Raw genomic sequence first — 11,839 nt, 5'->3', positions numbered from 1 at the left:
GCCATGTAGAACGGTTGAGTGGCCGAAGTGCGCGTCACGGGGGCCTAGTGTGCGGGCAGCCCGTGACACCCTGGGAGGAGAACAACAGCTAGAAACGGCTACTAACACCCCGTAGGCTGAGAGCCAAAGAAGGAATCTGCCCGAGAAGGGACTTGCGTCTGATTAGCTAATTGGTGAAACAATAGCTTACTAAGGCGATGATCACAGTAGCTGGTCCGAGAGGATGACCAGCCACACTGGGACGAAGACCCGATCCAAACTCCTACGAGAGGCAGCAGTGGGGAATTTTCGACAATGGGTGAAATCTAGATGGAGCCATGTTGCGCGGACGCAGTGAACCTGTATTTCTGATACTCGAACTTATATTATTCTTTTATTGTGAACCCTCTATTTTACCAATCAAGTAAAAAGTCTCGCTGAGAATCAATCGAAGTTTGAATATGTCATAATTATAAAATTAACAATCGTGTAATAAATACCTTCTCGTGACAGTTCATTATAAGAAGGTATTTGTTAAATAATCAGTATTTATAATTATGCCAACTTTATAAGAATATTTATACATTAAATTTTGACTTAACCCATGATGTCCTAAAATTTGTACAACTTATTCTCTAAGAGGACCACTCATGACCAAAAATAAAAATAAATAAAAATCGTGATTTTTGTCACATTTAACCAATTATACAATACATATAATTACATATCGACTGTAATTTCACTCGTTACTAATACTTTTCAATTTGATCAAAGTCAATTCGAACCAAAATTTTTTATCAAAGTGTCATAATCTTAATGTACAACTTTGGACATGACAAGAACGTTGTCCGTAAAGTAACATTCCTCATTACTGCATGGAATTGAAAAGGCAATATAAATAAATGCAGAGTTATTCAGTTTGTTCGATGTTGTTTGGGTAGCTACCACCATTTACTTTGGTCCTGCAACATAGCAAAGTCGAGGTGTACAATGAATCAGGTCAGTGCAGAATTGATCGGATCAGTCCAAAAAAAAAATTTCGATTCAAGATCGACTCGTTACTATTTACAATCGATTTGGGAATAATTTTGGACCTTTAAATGGGTTTCAATTGGATCTATTTTTAAACTTAAGTCCAGCTTATAGACCGACTGAATGTGTCTGTTTTATTTTATTTTTTTAATGAAATTGAGATTCTCTTTTGATTAATTACTTAAACTTATAGGTGTTTTATAAAATAAATAAATAATAAACTAAATCACACAAAAATTATGACTAAAAAAATAGTTAGAAAATAGTTAAGACTATATAATAAATTTAAATAATAATTTGACTAACAAATTTACGAAAATAAACTTAGATAATCACAAATCCAAATAAAAATTTAAAATCAACTCTGAAAGAAAAAAAAAATTATATGCCATTTACTATTAAAAGGAAAAAAAAATGGCGCAGTAAGCCTGGCGTGGTCCTGACCCCTGGGCCACTAGCTGAGCCAGTCTTAAATATTAATACTTGAAATAGGCTCAAGACCAACCCGATTCCAAGTGGACCTGGGACGAAACAACTCGTTTTTTTATATTGGATCAATTGCATTGCGCATCTTGAAAAGTGTCGCGTATATAGCAGTAATGTTTGTGTACAACGTAGCGAAAAATGAAATATATAGCGATTTGTTTGTTTCAATTTTCTAGTTTTTTTCAAAAATAATTAAAAAAAATATTACAAATGTTTGCTTTAGTTTTTTTTTTTTTAGTAAAAAACACGCAATTCAAAGTACTGTACCTTATTTTCAGGATAAATTACAATATTTTTTTTAAAATTTGAGATAATTACATATATTCTATTATTGTTTGAAAACTATGAATACTTTTCGAATTTAGCGTTCGTCCACAACTAACCTATACTGTTAGTCTCCCTTAAATTTCAATTCATGTAACGAATTAGTTCAGATCCGTATTTTCGCCCAAACCCTAATGGAATGGATGCATGCAAGTGTAATTTTTAATTTTTTTAAAATAAAACATATTTTTATAATTATATTGTGTGACTAATTTATATTGTAATTATTTTTATAATTACTAAAGTAAAATTGTGAGAGAGGAAGGTGCCCCTTCAGCAAATAAAAAGTTCTTACATCATTTGGAAATTTAATTCAAATAATAGGGTGTTTTGGGAATACATGCTAAAAATGGAGGACCATTTGTGCAATGAAATTTTACCCAATTGGGCCACGGGAATTGTACAATACCACTTCTTGGGTCATGATTGCAATCAACCTCGAATCCGTAGTCGCAGGCTGTAAGAATAAATAAATATATAAGAAATAAATCAGAATACTTTGAGATTTTCTTGCTAATAAGACCAAATAAATAAACGTTTAGGGCTCTTTTATTTTGTACGATCAAATTAAGATGTCTACATCTGGGCATATTTATAAAAATTATCCCTATCTTTGAAATAATTACACATACACTCACTAAAATATTATTATCACTTACACAAATCATCCCTTATTTTTTTAAAAATTCACACACCCCCCTTAAAAATATTAGCATCATTATATAAATAACTCTTATTTTTTGACTGTTAGGGATAGTTTTTATAATTACAAAAAATAAAAATAATTTATATAAATAAACCATAAATCAAGGGTATAAATATAATTATCTATAAAAAATATAACAAATGCAAACAGCCCTAAAAAGTTTTGAAATATATACCAAAAGAATGTGACGACAATTTTGAATGATTTTTAAAGATGATTTGAAAATTTTCTGCTCTATCAAATGTTGCAAGAAGCTGAACATGTAAACCATTTTTGGTCGGTCAGATGTTGCAAGAACCTAAACTACACTATGTACAACAACAGAGAACCTACAAATTTTTCAGTATTTACTTGACAAAAATTGGTACCTATTCTGAATTTTCTGCACTGTAACAATCCCACCAGGAGAAGAAAAAAGGAAAAAATCAAAAATTTCGGGCTCTTCGCCTCCACGGATCATTCATCAGGCTTGTGTCTCCCTTTGTTTACTTGCGAGTCTCGTGAGATTACAACCAAGTATATCATGTACAATTCTAAGCTGCCGATGCTTCCTCCAAATATGCAAAAGAGGCAATCCTCGCTAGTACCTACTGATATTTAATCTTGTATGGCCGACAAAATGGAAAACTGAATCAAAACTACAATCATCGGTTCATCAATTGTCGTCGAGCAATCTTGCACGCTTGGGCCGAGGCTCATCCGATACTATTGACATAGGAGACAACGGAAGATCAGAATCAGAGGACGACGGTGAGGAGGCCATCGACGATGGTGTTAGTGTGCACGAGTCATCGGACATTTTCCTCTTGTGCGAAAATTCCCTTTCGCTCTTTTCCTCCCCTTTCAATATGAAGTCTCTCAACCTCTCCACGTCCGAGAGCTTCACGGGCTTAACGAGGAACTCTTCTGCCCCTTCCTCCAGACACCTAAACATTATGCCAAGAATGCATATGCAAATCAGACAAGCTGCTAAGCACATATTCCATTCCAACAGGACAAGACAAACACATTCAAGACAATTTCTAAGATTGTCCAAATGTTGGTTAAATTGCTCCAAGATCAAACACTAGTTGAAGGTCTAATTCGCAAATTTTAGCTCCAAGAATCACAATTAGAGAGATCAATACACACATCAAACAGAGTAATTACATCCAGCAGACGATACCTATCGATGCGAGCCAGAACGTTCTCCGACGACATAACCACAACCGGTATTTCCCTCAGCTTCGAGGAGCCCTGCCAAAAATGGGATAAGCAGCAAAAATGTCATCATCAAGGAAGAACAAAGACAACTATTATGGATGATTCGGTTAAGGAATGCAGTCTGAAAGAAAGCAAAAAACCAACCTTGATCTTTTTGAGAAGTTCATATCCTGTCATTCCAGGCATAGAATAGTCTGTCATTATCAGATTCACCTTCAATTCCTGGAACAGGCATAGACCAAAGATCAATCAGCAGATGTTTCTCAGACCAAATCAAAGAACATTTGGATCAACTAGAGGGTTTTCAAATCTGAATGTAAAAGTAAGAAACAAGAACCCTTTTTGTTCATCAATCCCAAATCTAGAAAGCAGTAAAACAAGAACAAGAAACAGAGAAGAAAAGGTTCTTTTCTTACATCAAATCCAACAGAGCTTCTCTCTCCATCTAATCCCAAATACTGCAAAGCCCTCCTCCCACTTTCCACAGCAGTCACTGGCAAATCCAAACTAAACCAATTTCAGCAACCAACCAAGCTAAACTCCAAGAAACATAAGAAAAGGGAAGAAGTTACACACACAACACACACCGAAAACAAAGAGAAAAAACTTTCCTAAGGCACTCAAAACCACAAAGAAGGTTTTTCAAAGGGATTAAAAAACAAACCTTTACAGCAAGAAATCTTGAGCAACCGCTCAATGACCTTGCGATCGACAAGACTATCATCCACAGCAAGAACATGCAACTCTTGAACTCCACTTGAAGAACAATCACTGCGCATTTCCTCCATAGCCGATTTCCCTTCTGGACTTCTCCTAAAACAACTCTATTTCAAGAAAATCGTACGTGGGCTCTCTTCGATTTCCTCTCCTATCTGAGAAAGGCGCTTCGAAGCCAAGAAAAAACACATCTACAATACCGAACATGAACACCCACTTTATATATATGGGGGGGGTGGGGGGGCTGTCGTTGGGTGCTGTGTAAGATCACAGAGAGAGAAAAAGAAATCTACTTTAGGGGAAAACGAAAAGGCTAGGGAGAGAGAGAGAGAGAGAAAATCTTTGCAAATCTACTCACCATTATACCCGACTTGTCGCTTTATCTGACAGTTTCAACTTATGTGAAAATACATATAAATATAAATACATTTGTATGTATATTTTCTTGGGTTTGTTTAATGATTTGGGGGTGGCAGACAAGGTGGTACGGCTGCAGGGTTTTGGTGCAATAACGTGTGAATTTCGGAGTGATTGTGTCTGTCTCCGCGGAGCGTTTGGGTGAGATTTGGTTGGAAATTTTCAAGAAATAAGATCCCACACTGTGTGGTCATTCAGTGGGGTGCGGTGCAGTGGGGCTGCCGGTTGACTGGTCTTGGATCTTGGGCTGATTCACTCACTGCACAATGTTTATTAATCATGATTTGAAAGCAAACTATAATGTGTTGATTTGGTTCAAAATCTATATATATATATATATATAACATGTTGATATTATAATACGAATTTTCAATGATTTATAAATTTTTATTTAAATTTGTCAAACAAATATGAGGGATGTTCTTAAAATTTTAAATTAAGTATTTTTTATATTCTAATTTAAATTTAAACTAAAATATATATGTATATATAAATATATTTTTTTATTATTCTTCTATTAAATGAAGCTAAGGAGGGATGTGAATAGAAAATGACTTTAAACACTATGAAAAATACTAAAATCCATCATAATTCTTCCATTTTTACATTATCAATAGATAAAAATATAAAAACACGCGCTATTAATACATGATTTGATTTTTACAGTAATTTTTGTATTTTTACAAAAATAACTGTAGACATGATTTGGTATTTAATATTTTTTTTCTCATGTAGGAACAATTCCTTACATATTATTATTTACCACAAAATATACTAGATTTGTGTGTACAATTTAAATTTTTATTATTTTATTTAATTACATGAAAGAGAAAAAAAAATAAAATAAATAACTGATCATAATTGATACTTTCTTAAACAAATTTCATTGATCTTAAACGTGCATGAATAAAATAAGATATTATTGATGATAATAAAATTTAAAGAGATGGTCCTTCTGCGTTAGTAATAAATATGCTTGAGGTATTTTGGTAGACAAACATTCTTTGAACCAATTGTGGTTACTCGAGTCGCCTCACACACTTAATTACATAATTGAAATAAATATTTAGGAATAATTATACTCTCATCTCCTGAGATTTGGTGTTATATGTAGATCACCTGTGGTTTGGAAATTTATATTTAGCATTCCTGAAATTTATTTTCGTCTAACAAATAAGTTCTTTCATTAGTTAAAAATTAATAATTTTATTATAGGTTAAATAGATATTTTTATGATTGAATTATCCTCATACTTCTTCGCGCTTTAATCCATGTAATGAGCTATATTCGCACTATTATAATGGTAGTTTAGTTGGAAAAAGAATATTTAACTTGCAATAAATCAGCAATAAGTCGATCAATGATAAATATCAAGTTTTATTCAGTTTGTTAATATCAACAAATTCAATGAATTTTGACTAACGGAGTGACTTATTTGTTAGACAGAAACAAACATGAGAGTGCATATGTAATTTCTCAGACCACATGAATTTACGTATAATTACACCGAATCTCAAGACAGTGGAGTGTAACTATCCCTTTAAAAAGCCCGTTTTGTTTCATTTATAGTTTTCAGTAATTTCGACGGGATGAAGATACTTTATTGATTTTTACGCAAAAAACAAAAATATGTTCGCATTGTACATTCCCAAACTTAGATTCATAATATGTGTCTGGATATAATATGTTCGACATTTAATAGATACTGTATCTGAAACATATAGTTCAATATTATTTTTATTTCTTAAAACAAGTCATGTCACATCCTTTTTTTGTAGGTAATAACGAGGTCTAGAAGGGTGGTTTGATACGTGTGTTTTCAGTAGATTTAACTATAAACTTTCATTACAAATGCGCCAACTCAACAAGATCGGATTAAACAAATAAATTTTCAAAATCTAAAATAATGTATAATTGAAAATGACTTTTAAAAATAAAATTTTCAAAAAACTCAAAATTATATTTTCTCAAAAAAAAAAAACTAAAAATAAGATCCCAACTCCCAACAAAAGTGTAAATGACTTTTGAGTTGACTTGAGGTTCAAGATTCAAGAAAATCTAGAAAGTCTACGTAGCTCCCAATGGGATGGATGAGATGAGATGAGAGATGGTGATGATGATAGATGGACAACAAAGGAAAAGAAAATTCATTGGACCCAAAACAGGTAATAAAAAGTCGTGTCCCAACAGAAACCGGCGGCTTGACAAAAGGGGCAAACCCAACTAATGATGGGGGCATTTTCCCTTTCTGTACCCCCAAACACGCCTCTAACACAAGAATCTATTAACCTAGATTTTGGGCCCCACCTTAAAGATTTTCCCAATCTCCTTTTATATTCTTTCAAAAATAAATAAAAATCCCACATTTGCAATTCCCATCACAACTTTGACTCATCAATCAATTCCTTTTTTTCTTTTCTTTATTTTTTTTTTAAAAAATCAATTAGACACAGTTAAGTGGTATATGCATGCATAATTTTATTATATGAATAATTGTATTTTTTCTTAAATTTTAGTGTAATTATACATGAAAAAATTTTCTAATTTGAGAAATTACATCTAGTATTTTTTATATTTATTTTCGTCTGACAAATAAGTCATTCCTTGGTTAAGATTTATCGAATTTGTTGATATTAAAGAACAATTAAATAAAAATGGATATTCGCCCTCAATTGACTTATTATTAACTTATTGCAGGTCAAACAAACTTCTTTCGACTATACTACCTCCTAACATGCATTAAAGCATGAAGACGTATAAAGTAATTTGATCTTTAAAAAAATATTTGATCTGTAATAAATCAATTGGGGATAAATATATATTTTAATCGGATTTTTTTTATTAATATCAACAAAATTCTGTAAATTTTGACTAATTGAGGGACTTATTTGTTAGACAGAAGAAAATATCATGGATGCTAGATATAATTTCAAAATACAAGTATTTACGTGTAATTACACCAAACTTTGTAGGAGGGGAGTGTAATTATCCTTAAGTAAGATAACGTATTATAAGAACTAAAAATATTTTATAAAATATATGAACTTATAAAATATTTTAATAAATTTAATTCAATAATCCTTTCACTTAAATTAATTATGTTATAAACATATCATGTATTTTTGTAATTATGTATTCATTAATATGATAGCATTTATAACCAACATAATATTTGAGTTAATTATATAGTAATTTGATTAAATACATATTGCATTCTTAAATTATATATATAATTGTATTTATCTTCTAAAGTATGAAAAGATAAGAAAAATACTCATGATAAAATAATTTGGTATTAATAGAATAAAAAATACAATTTACTTATCCTTAAAATATAATTTATTAACAAAATCTCCCCCAAAATTACGTTTAGTGATTTAAAATTTTACTCAATTTTTTATTTAAAAATTAATATTTAAAATTTATAACTTTTTATAAATTATGTAATACAAAAAATTTTATAAGTTCAATATATGTAAATATGTTTTACAAAGTAAATAATTTATGTTAAAAAATACATATAAATATGTGTAAATACATTTTTTTTATTTAATTACATGTCCACATAATTAAAATATATCATACCATTACTCAAAAAATTATAAAATATTATATATTAATTATATTATAGATGTGCATATTTTACAGTGTATGTGCATGTTGAATGTAATATTTTAAAATTATATTGATAATTTATTTTTAAAAAAGTCTAATACATATAACAACACAAGTAAAAATTATTTAATTTTTTACCAATTACATAAAAAATATAAGAATTGTATGCATAATTTAAATTTATATTATATTTATTAAGTATACAAAATAGAAAAATATAAAATGAATGATTGGTTAAAATTGTTAAAATAAATTTTTTAAATGCATTTGAAAAAAAAATTATCGATACAACTAATTATTTAAAGATATTATTATTTATAAATAAATATAGATATGGATATTTTCAATAATCATATTTTGTATTTCAAAAACAGTTAAGCTACACAATATTTGATTTCATTTTTGGACAATTTCTGAGACTTTGCCTATTATTTTTTATATTTGTCTGTGTGTGTTTTTGTTTTTGAACTTTCTATGTATAATACAGTTATATATAAATATAATATAAAAGAGACACGATTTGATAATAAACAGTGACTTTTGTCTCCAAAAAATACAATATTAAACATACAATACTTATATATATACATATTTATACATAAAAGAGATATGATTTGACAATGAATAGTGATTTTTGTCTCCTAAATTCCAATATCAAACCTACACCACTTATTTTAAAATATTTAAAATTACCTCTAAAAATAAATTCAAATATACGCTCTATCTCCAGCACATATTTATTTATCTCTATTTTTCTCTCTTTATATCCAAAATACGAAACAAAACACTTCAAAAATAAAATGAAACACAACCCTAAAATCTTGAGTTTTAGTACATAGTAACGATAAGTCACTAAATTTTCAATTCTCTCCCATGACTTACATTTTTAACAAAATATTGTTTTTTTGTGGGACTAAGGGAAAAGAAAAATTAAAATTGAGTACTTTCTTAACTTTTGAAAAAAGAAATGTAATGAAAATTAAAATAGGATAAATTACAACCAGCTTTTCTAAGATTTTACATAATTATAGATAATCCCTTATTATAAAAATTATTAATATTCTATTGATTTTAGTGGGTGTCTAATAAGAAACTCAACCCATTAGTTTCTATTAGGTTTTTATCAATTTTTTGTGGTAAGCTGACCAAAATATCTTTAAGGGCTATAAATTATAATTTTACTTATTTTTTATTTTCTTTTACCAAGTGGATAATTTCTTTTATAATTTTTCAAAATTTTTATCCACCTTGTCTATTTTTTTTAGAAAAAATACCACAAGGGAAAAGTTGACAATTTCAAATCTCCATCCAAAAATTATATAATTTTATCAAATATCGGGGAGTATTTGTAATTTTTCAAACTGATGTTTACCCAAAATTTGACCACACCACAAGGGTCGGAGGATCTTCAAGGAAATCCTAAGATTATCAGAGGACTAGCCCTGCAAAACAGAGGGTAACTACAAGGAAAAATTTGAAATAAAGTGAGAATAATGGTGAGATATGATTAAGGATGACGAGTGCAAATTATAAGTTTGGAATAGCTTAAAAACGGAGAAAGGATAATGCAAGAAAGTGAGAATTTGAGAGTAAAGAATGATGCTATCAAGTGACTGCACAAGATCTCTATTTATAAACTTATACAGAGCTGGATATGGGGTTAGTTGCTAAGTTCCATACGTCATTGGAAAGCAATTTGAATTGGCTATCATCCAAAATAAACCGTTTGAGATTTAGATAAATATTGACTGAGATACGTGAGCTGGACTAATCCCTATCAAGTCTGCCAAAAAATGAAAAAATTGGTTATTCATAGATTTTCCAACTCATCAGTCACCAATTTGATTGGAACCACTTGAAAATATCTTAAGGTGACGTGCACAAATGTGTGGACAAGCTATATATGACGTGTCCCCCCCCTTGTATGATGATGTGTCCGATTGAAAATGAGCTTGTTTCTTGGGCCTCAATAAGGTAGTTGCGAGGTTTGTGGGTCTTTTCTTCCCTGTTGATAACCTATTATCTGTCCTGCCAGCAGGGCTTTTAGCCGGCTGGACTAGGATGCTTAACTTGCAGTCTTGCTCAATAAGGGCATCATCACAAACAATAAGGAAATGTTCATAACTATGCTAATTTTTTTAAAGAAAAACATATTGCAATTTAACATTATATTTAGTTATTATACTTTTACCTCTTAATAAACATTTTTTTACATAATTTTTTTTTTTTTTTTTGGAACTAGCTGTAAAAATATTGGACAGTATGAATCATGGCACATCAATAGTGAACCTACACTGTGCTAATATATCACGATCATCATTGTTTTTCGCGTTCAAACTTGATCTTTATAAGAAAAAGCCTTTTACATTGTAACTCTATTTCATAATTACACGTATTCATAAAAATAATTCTTATCTATTCAAAATATTTTTACCTAAAATAACAATATCTCGTAAACAAAATGATAAACGATTATCATTCATCTTGCCGATGTTTGAAAATTAACATAAAACCTACCCGGAGCAAAAATTACACATCTCCAGCACTTGATCCCTTTATTTGGTTTCGTTCTTGATGAGTTTTTAAGATGAACAAAGAAAATGACTCCAAATATAAAGTATTCTAGGTTTTGTTGTACTAAAATCAAGCCAAAATGCTTCAGTTTGATTTACTTGGGTTGATTGGATTGAATATTTCTCATAATCACTGAATTATAAGCCGTTTACTTACTTTTTGGTTAGCCCGTATTGAGATCTCAGACGGAACTTGTGTGGGGATTATGATTATAATCCATCCAAAGGAAATGTGATTACAATCTTTTCGTGTACTCTATATTACTACAGATATAAAATTACAAAAAAAAAAAAAAAGACACACTATCAAGACATATTTCCACGTCAACAATAATTTTACATATCCTTTAAAATAATAACAAACATCTATCTCCTGTAACCTTCAAGTCGCTTAAAAAATAATACCAAACACTTATTATATTCTCCATACACGGTTCAAAAATTTCAAAATTAATGTATGCAAGGGTTCTATATCGATTGTAAATTATGAGAAGTTTGAGTGATTCATAAGTCCCAAATACCTCATATTTTTAGCAAAAGTATTTTTTTCAGTATAAAACCGTAAAGCTCATACAAAATCAAAATAAACAATACGTTTCGCAACAAAACTATAATCTAGTTGCGAGTCTCATCTCCCACATAAAAAACCCAAACTCGTACCTTTCAAAGACAGTTAAACAAAGTGAGATATGTCTAAAAAGAAAAAGGTAAATATAAAGAAAAAAAGATATGGGTAGCTATTTTCAGTCACATATATAGAGGAAAATAGAAAAATAAAAATAAAAAA

The 11,839-nt window shown here is 30.1% G+C and overlaps 1 protein-coding gene across 2 annotated transcripts; it reads right to left on the bottom strand.

The window, feature by feature from the left end:
- LOC105157140 (two-component response regulator ARR5) lies at positions 2,121-4,738 on the bottom strand. 2 transcript variants are annotated; one of them, XR_847422.2, is made up of 6 exons: positions 4,395-4,738; positions 4,147-4,223; positions 3,875-3,952; positions 3,693-3,763; positions 2,896-3,453; positions 2,121-2,278 (listed from the first exon to the last, which is right to left on the bottom strand). XR_847422.2 is itself a non-coding variant. In XM_011073450.2 (5 exons), the coding sequence occupies exons 1-5, from the start codon at positions 4,516-4,518 to the stop codon at positions 3,183-3,185; spliced, it is 621 nt and encodes a 206-aa protein (XP_011071752.1). In that variant the 5' UTR covers positions 4,519-4,738; the 3' UTR covers positions 2,856-3,182. The 2 variants fall into 2 exon arrangements, 1 of the variants encoding a protein (XP_011071752.1); XM_011073450.2 differs by lacking the exon at positions 2,121-2,278 and having other exon boundaries at positions 2,856-3,453.

This window comes from Sesamum indicum, linkage group LG3, assembly GCF_000512975.1.
Source record: "Sesamum indicum cultivar Zhongzhi No. 13 linkage group LG3, S_indicum_v1.0, whole genome shotgun sequence".
Classification (NCBI taxonomy): Eukaryota; Viridiplantae; Streptophyta; class Magnoliopsida; order Lamiales; family Pedaliaceae; genus Sesamum; species Sesamum indicum.
Note: the sequence above shows the minus strand (reverse complement) of the source record. Positions and strands in the feature narration are given on the sequence as shown.

Excerpts from the sequence above, each read along its gene's own strand:
- LOC105157140 (XM_011073450.2), bottom strand. The coding sequence starts at position 4,518 with ATGGAGGAAATGCGCAGTGATTGTTCTTCAAGTGGAGTTCAAGAGTTG. Across the intron at positions 4,224-4,394 it reads CAAGATTTCTTGCTGTAAAG|TGACTGCTGTGGAAAGTGGG; the intron begins GTTTGTTTTTTA and ends TGGATTTGCCAG. Across the intron at positions 3,764-3,874 it reads AACTTCTCAAAAAGATCAAG|GGCTCCTCGAAGCTGAGGGA; the intron begins GTTGGTTTTTTG and ends CATTTTTGGCAG.